Raw genomic sequence first — 14,968 nt, 5'->3', positions numbered from 1 at the left:
AGAATAGCGGGAACCCGGGAGGCAGAGCTTGCAGTGAGCTAAGATCCGGCCACCGCACTCCAGCCTGGGGGACAGAGCCAGACTCCGTCTCAAAAAAACAAAACAAAACAAAAAAAACATCTTTTTGAGACAGGGCCTCACTTTCGTGCAGGCTGAGTGCAGTGGCACAATGAGGGCTTACCTCAGCTTAGACCTCCTGGGCTCAAGTGATCCTCCCATCTCGGTCTCGAAACTGCTGGGATTACAGGCCTGAGCCACTGCACCTGGCCAAAAAAAAAAAAAAAGTTTTTCTGTGCCTTTTTCAAAATTGACCAACGAGGACTCTGGTTGCAGCTTGGTTTGCTCAAGTAGAACTTTTCAGGCTGGCGATTGTGCAGAAGTAATTGCTATTGCTCCTCCCTTTTACAGTTCATAAGAAGGCAACAAGTTCTTCTCCTCTACAGAAGGATTTTGCAAGCAATTCGGCAAGTTCCAAATGATTCTGATCGCAAATACCTGAAGGATTGGGCAAGGGAAGAATTCAAAAGAAACAAAAGTGCCACTGAAGAGGTGAGAACAAAATCATGGTGAGGACAGATCCTAACCCTTTTTATTGATCAGTGAATTTTTTTTTTAACTTTAGCAGACATCTTGGAATATAGTGCCACTGAGTTGGTATATCTTGATCATTGCTTGTAATGTTACCGATTTTAAATGATATTTTAAAATTTAATATTACTGTATCTACACTCTTCATCATCACTTGACTTTTATGTTGTACATTTTATATGTATGTATGTGGAAATCTTTTGCCTTTTCTAAAAGGCAGCAGTTCCAATACGTAGTATTAGTTGTTGATTTTAACAAATAAAACGGTATAGCTATACCTTGTTTAACCAGGTAAAACAATAACCAGATTTCACTTTATTCTACAGGATGCAATCCGGATGATGATTACTCAAGGCAACATGCAGCTCAAGGAGTTAGAAAAATCACTTGCTTTAGCCAAATCTTAACTATAGCATTATTCTGAAGGATTTTCAAAGTCTCCATGTGTTTCGTTGCATTTAGGATTAACAATGGACAACACAAAGCCCAGTCTTTCTATTTGTATGTACAGTATTTGGTGATAGAGAGCAAAGGAAAACACATCCCAACAGTTGTCTTAACACTGAAAAACATACCCTGCATTTTGAAAATGTTTATGGATGTCTCAGCAGTTTTTTAAAAAAGAAAAAACCACTAACAAATGGCCAGTAGATGCTGGACACTATCATTAGGGAAGTGTAAATCAAAACTACTAGGAGGCCAGGTGCAGTGGCTCACACTTGTAATCCCAGTACTTTAGGAGGCCAAGGTAGGTGGATCACTTGAGGTCAGGAGTTCAAGACCAGCCTGGCCAACATGGTGAAACCTCATCTCTACTAAAAATACAACAATTAGCCTGGCGTGGTGGTGCATGCCTGTAGTCCCAGCTACTTGGGAGGGTGAGGGAGGAGAATCACTTGAACCCAGGAAGTGCAGGTTGCAGTGAGCTGAGATCATGCCACTGCACTTCAGCCTGTGTGACAGAATGAGACTCTCCCAAAAACAAACAAACAAAAAAAAATCCTGAGATTCACATTCACTAGAATGGCTGTAATTAAAAAGAGAAATAATAGTAAGTGTTGGTGAAGATGTACAGAAATTAGAGAACTCTCATATATTGCTGGTGGGAATGAATGTAAAATGGTGTAGCCACTTCAGAAAACAGACTGTCAGTTCCTCAAAACATGAAACAGCTGCTGTGTGATTTAGCAATTCTACTCCTATGCCCATACCCATTATTTGGTACTAAAAAGAAACAAATGACATATATGCTAAACATGGATAAAGCTTGAAGATGCTAAGTGAAAGAAGCCAGTCACAAAAGATCACATGATGACTCCATTCATACGAAATGTCCAGAATAGGCAGGAAGCTTAGTGGTTGCCTAGGCTTGCTGTAGATGGAATGGAGTAACTGCTAATGGGTATAGGGTTCCTTTTCAGGGTGATGAAAATATCCTACAGTTAGCTTGTGGTGTAGGCTGCACAACTCTGAATACACTCAAATCCACTGAATTGTACATTTTAAATGTAAGGAATGAGTTGTATCTCAAAGCTGTTATTAAAAAAAAAAAACAAACAAACAATAACTGAGGTGTAGGACTGAAAGTATACTGACACCAGGAGATAGCCTGGAACTTTCCCGAAAAATCCTGCATTATCCCTGAGGGTTGTTCAGGTACATTCTTCACATGTGTCATAGTTTCGTAGAGGACTCATCAAAAAGTTCACCACTGGGCATGTAGCTCTTTGCTGGAAGAGAAAGAGAAGCTTAATGAGCACATTGAAGCACTTACCAGAAAGAAGAGGGAAGACTTCTGGATGAAACCTCTGTGAGTACCTTAACATTCACGTGGAAGTAGTAAAAATAAGATTCTGGGTGCAGTTCTCCAATGACAGGAAAAAAAGAATTTGAAGAATACGTTAGAGACAAGTACATTACAACCAAAGTTGACTTCAGGGCACTTTTGAAGGAGACCAAATTTATAACAAGTAATTTAGTGAAAGATGTGAAAGTGAAAGCTTGTGGAAGATGTTGGAATCATCCATCCTGAAAATTGAAGTCTTCTGTTCATCAACAGAACAGCTAAGAAACTAATCTAAGAATGACCAGCACCTGAAAGATGTAGACAACATTTTGCAGAATGATAAATGGTATCCAGTACTGGACTGTGCCTGAGGAGAGGCATCAACTAAATGTGGATGTTGGTGACCTGGACTGTCAGAGTCCACCTCTACCTCCCAGAGCCTCAGGGCCCACGAGACAAAATAATTCTGAATACTGTTGCATGGGGGTAATCTACTAATTCAAAGTGCTTACCTGTGCCAATTTTCAGGTTTTTATGTAGATAAGTTTTAACCTGTTGCAAAATAATCTGATAGGAGAAGCATCTGTGACATTTCTGAACAGAGAACACTTTGGAAATATTTTTGTGTGACATGATTGATAAATACAGGCTATCTCTAGTAAATCTAAAATCTTGAAACTCAGAATCATCCTTTTATGGGTGTAGAAGTCAGATTTAATGATGCTTTTCCTAACAGTGGTGTGCATGGAAAGGTTTTCATTGAAGAGCCTATGTGGTTTGCATTTGCAGGATACAACTAGCACAGACTCCAAGAAAACCTGTTTTTTTGTTTGTTTGTTTGTTTGTTTGTTTGAGACGGAGTCTCGCTCCGTCGCCCGGACTGGAGTGCAGTGGCCAGATCTCAGCTCACTTCAAGCTCCGCCTCCCGGGTTTACGCCATTCTCCTGCCTCAGCCTCCCTAGTAGCTGGGACTACAGGCGCCCGCCACCTCGCCCGGCTAGTTTTTTGTATTTTTTTAGTAGAGACAGGGTTTCACCGTGTTAGCCAGGATGGTCTCAATCTCCTGACCTCGTGATCCACCCGTCTCGGCCTCCCAAAGTGCTGGGATTACAGGCTTGAGCCACCGCGCCCGGCCTGTTTGTTTTTTAAAGCAGGTAAGGCCAGGCACAGTGGCTTCTGCAAGTAATCCACACTTTGGGAGGCTGAGGCAGGAGGATCTCTTGAGCTCAGGTGTTTGAGAACAGCCTGGGCAACATAGTGGGACCCTGCCTCTACAAAACATTAAAAAATGAGCTGGCAAGGCTACTCAGGAGGCGGAGGCGGGAGGATCGCATCTAGCACAGGAGGTTGAGGCTGCAGTGAGCCATGAATACATCACTGCACTTCAGCCTGGGAACAGAGCAAGACCCTCCCTTCCTCCCCCGCCTCCCCGCCCCCAGAAAAAGCAAGACACTGAAAATGGAATAATCTGTCAGAGGCATAAAGTACTGCAATGGACATGCTTTTACATCATCTCTAAAGAACAATTTAATTTCCTCACTTACATGCTTTGCTTATACCCTCTGAATTATAGGCCAATCTTGTTGGTTAACCTAAGGTATTTATTTAGCAGTTTCTTCTAAGGTATGGAGCCACAATCATTATGAAGTTGGTCTGAATCAAACTGCCAGTGATTTTTATGGAGGAATGAAAAAAAAAAACAAAACTGCTGGTGAAACACACTTTATCATGAAGCAATCTTTGTCAGTACTCTGGATTAGACAAACTGCTTTCTGGATGTTTCCTGAAAACTGTTACTTTGTTTAAATGTTAAACTTTTGTTCCTAAAGTGTAAGATGTTTGAATGTCAGTTTATGTATTTGAACCACAATAAATTGATCCTTTTATAGTAAAAAAGTTTTAAGTACAGAGCTTTGTAGCTGAAGAAGTGGCTAAAGCTATTTGTTATATAAGTATTAATTGCCCCTATGTCATTCCCCCCTTTTAAAATGTGCCATCAGGGCCTGGCGTGGTGGCTCACGCCTGTGATCACAGCAATTTGGGAGGCTGAGGTGGGTGGATCACTTGAGGTCAGGCGTTCAAGACTAGCTAGGCCACTAGCTAGCCTAGCCTGGTGGTACACGCCTGTCATTTCAGCTACTCAGGAGGGCTGCCTCATCTTGAACCCGGGAGGCAGAGGTTGCAGTGAGCCGAGAGAGATCACACCACTGCACTCCAGCCTGGGTGACAGAGTGAGACTATGTCTCAAAAAAAAGTAAAAATGTGCCATCAAGTTAGAAATTTTAAATTCATGGTACATTGTCATAAATGTGCCTGCAAGAAACACACAGATGACTTTTTTGAGATGGTCTCTGTTGCACAAGCTGGAGAGTGGCATGAACATGGTTCACTGCAACCTTGAGCTCTCGGGCTCAAGAGATCCACCTGCTTCAGACTTTCATGTAGCTGGGACCACAGGCATGTGCCACCATGACCAGCTAATTTTTTTACTTTTCGTAGAGAGGAAGGGGAATCTCACTTTGCTGCCAGGCTAGTGTCAAACTCGGGCTCAAGCAATCCACCTGCCTGGGTGCCCAAAGTGCTAGGATTACAGGTGTGAGTTGTTTTTAAAGAGACAGCCTTACTTCATTCTGTCACCCAGAATGGAATGACTTTCTAAAATTGCAGACAGCAGAACGTATTCCTTGATGTTTATAAAATGTAGTCATATCAAAGGGAAAGAGTATTTCTCCTTAAATAAAATTACAAATAAAAAATGTATATTGTACTCTTATTCATAAAAGGTATTGTAGAATATGAAACGTTTTTCAAACTGGTTTTGTCTTTGATTGACTTTTATAATCCACACTTCAAAGAAGAAATGCATTTAACTTTTAAGAATAACAGTCAAAAAGTATAACGCCTTGCCTTGCATAACCTTTACTGCAAAAATGATGTTTTGTCCTTCCCCTTTGTCCAGTATTTTCCAAATGGTCAACAGTTTAAACATTTAAGCTTGCACTGAGAAACCTTGCCACATTTCAGCAGTTTTGTTTTGCTTTTGGTGGAGAGCAACTGATCGCGACTTTACAGCCAATGTATTTACTCTAATTTACACTTTTATAGATACAAGGTAACGTGTAGCTGGGTGAAGGCACTGAGGAGCCATAAAATGTGGTCAACCACAATAAATTAAAACGTAAGCTAAACAAAGTATTCACACTTTCTTTTTTTTAATAAGGAATTTAAGATCCATAGTATCTTAAAGTTTAATGCTTGGAAGAGGCACAAACTCAAGGTGATAAAAATATTAATTAGAAGACATAATATGCCTCAAGTATATCAACACGTGACTCCACAAACAAGGCATAACCGTGAAAACAACACTTCCTTTATTTTGGGCTCCCGAAATCAAAAGTAAGATTAGAACTAATACATTTAATCTTTCACAGATATTTAGTATACTCAATAATGCACTAACAATTTCTTTTAAAAAATACTAATATTGTACAATGTTTCTGTTTTACATTAATTTTTCCCATAGCTGTTGAAAATTTCAGCCTTGATTTGAAACATGACCTGCATGACAGGCTATAAATTGTCAATAGTTCTGTTTCTTTGGAAAAGTACAGTTGTGGCATTTACTCATTTTAGCAGATAGCTAAAAGGGAAAAATAAGGAAAAATATACACTGGACCTGCAGTTAAGTTTTTGACAATGCCAAGGATCAAAAACAGACGAAACAACATTTGTTGAAGATGAAAAGGTATTGCATCGGTCTTAATAGATGTTGCCATCTCTGGGTAAGGATGCTGACTGAGCATGTTCTGTGTCTTCACCTCTATGTGTTTTCTCTTCTACAACAGACCTCCAAGAGACAAGATCCATGTAGTCAGCCCACACTAGGTCCATTTGACCTTTCTCATTCTTCTGTAGTCTCTTCCCTGTGACTTTTGACAAAAATACTCATTTCACAATATTAGCTGCCTGCTTCTGATGGGCAGGAGGTATATAATCAAAATACTCCCACCAAAGCACTCTATGGTCTAGACTTTATACTTAAAATTTAGTTTTCAGCATTCGTCAACAAGGATACCTTGAGGTAACAGGAGATATTTTGGTAAGTGAAAATAATTGCGGCTTGGAACACAGCTTACTGAACTCAGTATTTCATTTCTTTTGAGTATTAGGCAGTTCTCAATAAATTGATGTATACTGAGGAATGATTCTAAAGAGGTTAGTGATATCCTGTTTGAGAATAGATTTAGAAAACTGAAGGTACTCTCCAGCTCTACAATTCTGTATTAGGAACAATAGGGAAATGAGAAAGTGCCTCTATATTGCAATCTAGTGAGTCTCTGGGGAAAGACTGTCTACCTGCGTAGTAGTTGAGAACAAGACAAGCTCTCAAACACAAGAAAATCAACTTGAAAGAACATCAAATTCAGCCTGGGCAATATGTTGAGACCCCATATCTACAAAAAATTAACCGGGACTGGTGGCACATGCCTGTAGTCCCAGCTACTTGCGAGGTTGAGGCAGGAGGATCGCTTGAGCCTGAGAGGCCAAGGCTGCAGTAAGGTGTGATCATGCCACTGCACTCCAGTCTGGGTGACAGAGCAAGACCCTATCTCAACAAAATCAAACAAAAACACCAAATTCATTCCATATTCAGGTCTGTAACAGTGACATGTATGTACTCAATTATATTTTTTTTCTTTTAGGAATGTCTATATCTATGGATTGTCATTATTAAAAAAAAAAACAAAAAACCCAAAACTGTGAGCTTGACAAAGGGAATAAAAGCATACTTTGTTTTTCTTGGTGTCCCCATGTTAATAAGTCATTTCTTCTCTTTGGCTCAATGAGCAGCATTGTATTCACAATTACATTCAATAGTCACTAGGTTCCTGTGTCTATAGAAATAGAATTGAAGTTTCTATGCATACATGGGATATTGAGGAGATGAATATAAATCCCATATTCCAAAGGACAAGAAGCTGGTCCAAAGTTTCCACACATCCAAGCTCCTTTTACAACTTTGTTTCTGCGTTTATATTTCATTATGGAGCAAAGTCAAGTCTTCAGGCCTCCATGAAGCTGGGGAACAGTGGGGCCTAAGTTGAGTTATTGAATATTTTGCCTTGACATAGTCACTGCAAAGCAGTAGAAAGCTTTTGAGGTTCTTTAATGACAATTCAAAATGAAATACTTTCAAAAATAGCCTTATACTTTATAAAATGTAGAGCAATAATCTCAAATTCAGAAAGGTATTCTGATATAATTAGGTTTGATTAGGAATAGGTTATAAATCTTCAGGTAATTGTTACATGAATGTTTTTTCCATTAATCTGCTTTAAAATCACTATAACTGATTTTTTGACTGAAAATACAGAAAATATCAAACAATTTGAATCTTTCTCATTTGATCTCATTGTTTCCAGAGCTGTTAGCCAATTATTCATTATCTAAATAAACTGACTTTTCAATAAATTTTATCATAAGATATATTGGATCTTGTGACATCATGAAAATATTTCTCCTCAAAAATCTAATAACTTTTCATGGATTAAAATGTCAACAGTTGGAGAATTACAAATTTGAGAAAGAGGGTTTATTTAGCACATCTCAAGAGTTACAGCTCTCTTACAGAAAGACACTTGTCTAGGCACAGCAGGTGTGTTCAAATTTCTATGAATGACTACTTGAGTTCAGACGGGATTAAGTTTTTCTTGCTTTTGACTTATATTATTTCACACATCTTGAATTTTAGAGTCTAGGCTTACACATCATCCAGTTTCTTGGCATGGCTTGCTTAATCTGAGCTTTCAAACTTCAGATTAACCTGGACTAAGGCTAGGAGTTTATAATGAAACCCAAAACTAAGCAAGCTTCCCCTGGTTTCAGTTTAATTGTTGAGGTCTTCATAACTTCCGGGCATAGGAAACATGCACCTGGCACATTGTAGAATTAGTGATTTTTTTAAAAAAAGGCCAGTCTGCAATATATACAATAGATGACTCCTTGGGCATAGCTGTTATGCAGTTGCAAAACTGGAAATCTTCAAGAATCCTTTCGTGTTTCCTCTTTATTGGTGCTAATTTTCCTTCTGCACCCTAGTCCTTAGTTTGGCAAGTTCCTCTTCTAAACTTTTAATGTGTTCCTTCAATGTAGCCTTGTCTTGCTGGGCTTTCTGATTGGCTTGGCTTTGTGCTTCTTCAATCTTCCTTTCATACCACTTTTCCATCTGGGTAGAAACAGCCTCAAAAAAATACTGGGTAAGCTCCAGAGCTTGGGAGGTGTCCCGAATGTGAGGGCCAGTCTGCTCGCCGCCTGCTGCTGGTGGCGGCTGCCCACAGGTGCCGCTGGCTGTGGGTTGCTGGGAGCGATGCCTTGTTGGCCCACTCTTCCCCGACTTCTTAGTTTGAGTGCTTCTGTTGACGCAGGGCCCAGACTGGTGATCAGATCTGGCTGCCTCATTCATGGGTAGCAAGGCTGTCTGGACCTTGACGTTCCTCAGTCGGGAGCCTGTACAGTCAGAAGAGGACAGCTCCTGCTGGAGTCTCTGGGTAGCAGTGGAGTTGAGGGCCTTTTCTTTGGGCCTAACCACTGGAGGGGAGCTGTCAGAAGCTGCTGCTGGACCTGCAGTCACCACTGATTGATCCACACCTGGTTTCAGAAGGAAAACAAACATGAGGGCAAATCCACATTCACACAGTCATATGGCTGTGGGTCGGTATTTGAGAGTCTTAAGGATCCTGCAAATCACCAGTCTTCTCCATCACCACACACCATGTGTAATGTCTCCTCTGAGCCTTTTCTCACCTTTCTGTTCCTCCCTCCCACTTTGTCTCCTCTGATGATCACTGTGGCTTGTCAGAGCTTTCATGGATTCTGTGTTAGCCACACTGGTACCATTTAGGCCAAAAAAGTTGCTAGCTTTTCCTTCAGCCTGCCTCAATCTACCTGAGAAGGCTCTGGTCCTGTTTCCTGATGCCTGAGGATCATGCCGCTCACCAAGTGTCTCAAAGCAGATTTGGACATTTATCTATGAGAATATGTATTTCCATTCTCTAATGTCTGGGCCTATTCCCTACCAGTGTACTAATTGCTTGACCCAAGCTCCAGTTAGGAAAGGAGGCCCCATTTTCCACACCCAGAGCTCCAGGACAAGCTCCAAGAGTAGTCCTAGCATAAAACATTTTCCTGGGATGTTTCCCCATGTTGTTGGCACAAAGATGAAAACAGCTCCAGAGATGGCCTGTGGTAACACAAAACACTTACATCAAAATCCCCCACTGAGGCCTAGTTACCCAGGCTCTGCATGTCCTCAAAATTGTCATTATTGAGTATAATCACTGTGGCTAATGTAAAGATGGTTTGCTTGCAGCAATTCCTATCTAGCACCAGGGGCAAGTTCAATGTAAGAACTACTGTTTAATGAGGATTTGCATAGTTGGACAAAAGCAAAAGGTAGATCAAAGAGAAGAAAGAGTTTAAAGGCACAAAAGGCAAGGGAGGAAGAGCCCTGCTGAGGAGACTGATGGCTCTTCATCACCTCTCATCTTTGGGGTCCACTCTGATACCATCAACACTGTACTCAAAGCAATGTTATCACCAATCAACAATTCTTTCATTCCTTTATTCAAATAAGTTTGAGCACATAAATGAGTGCTTCATTACTATATAGCCACTGAGTATACGGTTATAAGCAAATATAGTCCTTGCCCCTACAGGATGCGCTCGACCATCCAGTGTTTCCCGCAGCCGCATCATACGGACTCTGCCTTTCAGTGCGGAGAGAACAGGAGCTGCTGGTCGTGTTCCTTTTGGATCAAAGGGCTCTCTGTATGGGGGTTACCTGTAGAGGACTCGCAAGTAGATGGTGTGGATTTAGCTCTGCAAGCCCTAGAATCTCCAGAAAGCTTCTGCTCCAGATTCTGAATCTTTAACATGCACCAAGTTTTTAATTCATCCACCAAGGAGATCTAAAAAACAAACAAACAAACAAAAAACCCACAAATAAGTAACAGAAGAATCAAGTGAATTTGATACATGGTTTATGAATTAAAGCATCAAGGATGGACTTTTCAGTTATAACAGTTGAGGACACCATCTAACCCAAAAGTTATGGCTTGCCCACTGCTATGGTTTGGATATTTGAGCCCTCCAAATCTCATGTTGAAATTTGATCCCCAGTGCTGGAGGTGGGGCCTCATGGGAGGTGTTTGGGTCAAGGAGGTGTATGCCTCATGACTGGCTTGGTACCATCCTCACAGTTAGTGAGTTCTTGCTCTGTTAGTTTATTTTCTATTTTTTTTTTTATTTTTTTGAGACGGAGTCTCGCTCTGTCGCTCAGGCTGGAGTGCAGTGGCAGAATCTTGGCTCACTGCAAGCTCCGCCTCCTGGGTTCATACCATTCTCCTGCCTCAGCCTCCCAAGTAGCTGGGACTACAGGCGCCTGCCACCACGCCCAGCTAGTTTTTTTGTATCTTTAGTAGAGGTGGGGTTTCACCGTGTTCGCCAGGATGGTCTCAATCTCCTGACCTCATGATCCGCCCACCTTGGCCTCCCAAAGTGCTGGAATTACAGGCATGAGCGCCTGGCCACTCTATTACTTTCTGAAAGAGCTAGTTGCTTAAAAGAGCCTGGCACCTCCCTCCTGTCTCTCTTGCCTCTTGTCTTGCTAAGTGATCTGTGCACACCAGCTCCCCTTTACCTTCTACCATGAGTGGAAGCTTCCTGAGGCCCTCACCAGATGCAGATGCTGGCACCATGCTTCTTGTACAGCCTGCAGAACCATAAGCCAAAGAACTCTCTTCTTTGTATATTACCCAGCCTCGGGTACTCCTTTATAGCAACACAGACAGACTGAGCCACTCTCCTATAGGCCACAGCAGGCACCCAAGCAGAGCTATCTACAATCTTCATTAAGTGACTTAGAGCCACCTTAAACTCAACCACCCGAAACCACCCAAATCTTCCAAACCAAGTACTTCTGGTTGCTTACAAAGCCTGAGTTCTCACACACCCACTGTACTCGTTCCATGTCTATTATCTTGGTGAGACAGTAAACTCCCTGAGGGTAGAAACTATGTCTTGTTCTAAAACTGTAATGGCCTAACAAATAAACAATACATGGAATGAGTTCGGGACAGAAATGGTATCTTCCCCAGCATGTTCGGTCTTCATCTGTGGCCAGCACATTCAGCCATGGACATAAACAGAACTACAGGTTATTTTCTATTAACCTCATTTCAGTATTATAAAAATGATACACTACATAATGCAAAAGCTCTTAGGGAATCTCAGCCTCCGAGTTTTCAGTGGCAGGCCTGCCTGAGCTCAGTGGGCCTGTGTGGTAAATCACAAGGACTGGTAGATGCTGGTTCCTACCTGCCGTTTCTCCCCTTCGTGCTTCTCCGCGTCTGAGTGCTGTTGCAGGCGGTTCAGGCACTCCGTCCTCTCTGCAGAGAGTCGCTCAACCATCAGCTTGTCCAAAACACGCATCTAGGAGCCAAGGGGAGCAGAGTGCAAGACTGAGATGATCTCAGGGTGAGCCCTGGTTTCTCAGCTCCTGCAGAGGGGCTTGGGGAACCAAGTAGGAGCTCTTGTACGCAAACTTCAACCCTTATCCGATTCCATTTGCATATAGGACTCATGGAACTTTTTCAGAATTCTTGAGCATGCTTCTATGAGGCCAATGTTTCTTTTTTTAAAAAAATCTCATTTGTTAAAGTTTAAGAGGTATAAAGACTATGAATATACAGGCCAGGCATGGTGGGTCATACTCCCACCACCTGAGGTCAGGAGTTTGAGACCAGCCTGGCCAACATGGCGAAACCCCGTCTCTACTAAAAATACAAAAATTAGCTGGGTGTGGTGGCACATGCCTGTAGTCCCAGCTACTTGGGAGGCTGAGGCAGGAGAATCATTTGAACCTGGAAGGCAGAGTTTGCAGTGAGTCAGGAAAAAAAAAAAAAAAGAAACTCTGAATATCTAGTAAATCCACAACCTGAGCCCATGCAGGCCTTGTAGGCCTTAAAACATTATTTCCCAGACTACTGTAAGGCAAAACTACAACTCAAAGTATGGAGATTTTCTCTTGCCCAACCCCCACTTTAAAAAATGTTAGTGGTTGCCTACAAGGCAGTCAAATGAGCTTTTATCCAGCTGTTCCAGTGAGCAAATATTTTTAGTGCTTCATTGGAAGTAGTTAAAGTATGTAAGAAGTGTGTAGAAGGAACTTAAAGGATTGCTTCAGAGAACAAGCAGTTCTCACTTTTTAATCACATTTCCTTCTGAAGTCCCCTTCATCTTGGCATTTCCTGTGGGACCCCCACACCTAGGAGGGCCAACCTTTCACTGCTTTGACAAGGACCAAAGAATGAAAGAACTACTGTTAGGAAGAGCCAATCCGCGAAGGCCCACTGGTGAGCTCCCCTCCTGTCAGGAACACGTGTGGCATTCCACACCCAGATGTTCAAAACATTAAAAGAAACATCAGTTCTGGAGACGTGGTGGGCACCTTCTGTTTTCCTCTTCAGTCCATGTTTTCCTGTGTACTGTGCTCCTCCTGCTTTCTAGGATTGGCCTACTCTCCCCACTCCCTTAACCTCTTCCTCCAGGTGGCTGTTCTCAAGAGCAGCCATAGGTAAACATTGCTTTGTTCACAGGTCACACTGACTGGCTCAGGTATGAGCATCTGACCCAAGGGGGCCAGGGTCCTTTCTCAGCGATTTGGAAGGAGGACGAAGATTCTATACCCCAATCTGTCACTCCCTTGAACTGAAGCGAGGCCCTCTCTCATTCCTCCTTCAGCTTAGGCTAGGCCAAGTAGGGTTTTTATACACAAACAGTCTGCACTAATCTACTATTGCCCTAACAAAATATTTTTTAAATGGCCTTTCTATAAAATACAGATAGCAAATAAGCCTTAAAAACATTTAATCTTACCAGTAAACAGGGAAATAAAACGTAAACAGTAAGATGTCCTTAATCAATTTGGCAAAAACTTAAAAAAAAAAAAAAAATAGGCAGGGCATGGTGGATCAAGTCTAAAATCCCAGCACTTTAGGAGGCCGAGGTAGGCACGTCACTGGAGCCCAGGAGTTTGACACCAGCCTAGCCAACGTGGTGAAACCCCATCTCTACCAAGAAAATAACAAAAATTGGGCGGCTATGGTGGTGTCCGCCTTAGTCCCAGCTACTCAGCAGGCTGAGGTGGTAGAATCACTTGAACCCACAAGGTAGAGGCTGTAGTGAGCTGAGATTGCCACACTGCACTCTAGCCTGGGTGATGAAGGCAGACCCCATCTCAAAAAAGAAAAACTGTAACAAATATTATTTTAGGAAAACCGAGAAAATCTGAATATGGACTGGATAACATTTTCTCAGGTGTGAAAGCAATATTGTTATGAAGTTGAAAGTGTTATTCTTATTCTAAACATTCTGAAATATTTCGAGATGCCCCGTCAGGACAGTCTGCAACTAAATCTGAAATAGTTCAAGAATTAAAAAAAATATGTGTCAGAGAGATAAGGCAAATGTAGCAACATATTAACTGGCTGACTGCAGGGATTATATGCAAGCATTCATTCCATTATTCTGTGAACTTTTCTGTATGTTTGAAAACTTTTAAAATAAAAAGTTGGGAAAAGAAAAAAACATAATTATTCTAATTTTGTATGCAGTGGGAAAGGAGTGTAGCAAAAATTGACAAATAGAAAGACTAACATAGAAAAAGACTTAAAGAAGATAAACCCCAATTTTTTTTTTTTTTTCCCAGATAGAGTCTCACTCTGTCGCCCAGGCTGGGGTGCAGTGGCACGATCTCTGCTCACTGCAACCTCCGCCTCCCAGGTTCAAGCAATTCTTGTGCCTCAGCCTCCCAAGTAGCTGAGATTACAGGCGTGCACCACCACACCAGGCTAATTTTTGTATTTTTAGAAGAGGCAGGGTTTCACCATGTTGGCCAGGCTGGTTTCGAACTCCTGACCTCAAGTGACCTGCCCACATTGGCTTCCCAAAGTGCTGGGATGACAGATGTGAGCCATCATTCCCAGCCTAAACCCAAATATTAATAGTGCTTTTTGGCACAGTGGGCTTATAGGTGATTTATTTTCCTAATTTTCATATTTCTAAAAATGCTCTGTAATGGGGCTATCTTATTTTTATAAGAAGAAGCAATTTAAACATGTTCTTTAAAAAGCTGAACTAAATGTGCTTTAACAAAATCACATAAGCAGAAGCAGGCCTCTTCCCTGACAGCCCATTTGGACATCCCAGGGTAGAAGGGTGTGCTGAAGTCAAAGTCGGCTCCTGAGTTCATGTTCCGCCAGAACACTTTGCAGTTAGGAAGCTGGGCCTCAGGACATACTTGGTGCTGGGCCTTATTCTCCATCTGCCCCAGCTTTGTATTCATTTTGTCCTGAACCGATCCCAGCTCTGCTTTTATCTCCTCCACAGTAGCCTCCAACTGATTCTCCAGCTTGTTGATCAGAGGTTCACATCGACAACCATTTATTGGTGCCTAAGAGAGAAACAAAAAAGTTCGTTCCTTCAACAAGTATGTTTTGAGCACCCACCGTGTGCCAGGCAGTACACCAGAGGATA

At 41.9% G+C, this 14,968-nt stretch overlaps 2 protein-coding genes across 5 annotated transcripts in view; one reads left to right on the top strand and one right to left on the bottom strand.

The window, feature by feature from the left end:
• Positions 1-14,968, top strand: part of LYRM2 (LYR motif containing 2) — a 39,352-nt gene that overhangs the window by 1,016 nt on the left and 23,368 nt on the right. The window contains exons 2-3 of one of the 3 annotated variants that reach the window (XM_011941928.1): positions 409-549; positions 915-1,563. In XM_011941928.1, coding sequence (XP_011797318.1) covers positions 409-549; positions 915-995 — 222 coding nt within the window. In that variant the 3' untranslated portion in view covers positions 996-1,563. Of the gene's footprint in view, positions 1-408; positions 567-914; positions 1,564-14,968 lie in introns of those variants that run through there. The other 2 variants (XR_001001759.1, XM_011941929.1) reach the window with 2 other exon arrangements.
• ANKRD6 (ankyrin repeat domain 6) overlaps positions 5,723-14,968 on the bottom strand; it is a 133,041-nt gene continuing 123,795 nt past the window's right edge. For both annotated transcript variants that reach the window (XM_011941932.1, XM_011941930.1), the window contains 4 exons: positions 14,733-14,885; positions 11,750-11,863; positions 10,215-10,341; positions 5,723-9,022 (listed from right to left, as the gene is read on the bottom strand). In XM_011941932.1, the coding sequence (XP_011797322.1) occupies positions 8,451-9,022; positions 10,215-10,341; positions 11,750-11,863; positions 14,733-14,885 (966 nt within the window). In that variant the 3' untranslated portion in view covers positions 5,723-8,450. The remainder of the gene's footprint in view (positions 9,023-10,214; positions 10,342-11,749; positions 11,864-14,732; positions 14,886-14,968) is intronic.

Source organism: Colobus angolensis, unplaced genomic scaffold, assembly GCF_000951035.1.
Source record: "Colobus angolensis palliatus isolate OR3802 unplaced genomic scaffold, Cang.pa_1.0 Scaffold203, whole genome shotgun sequence".
In the NCBI taxonomy this organism is placed as follows: domain Eukaryota; kingdom Metazoa; phylum Chordata; class Mammalia; order Primates; family Cercopithecidae; genus Colobus; species Colobus angolensis.
This window is presented reverse-complemented; position numbering and strand designations above follow the sequence as displayed.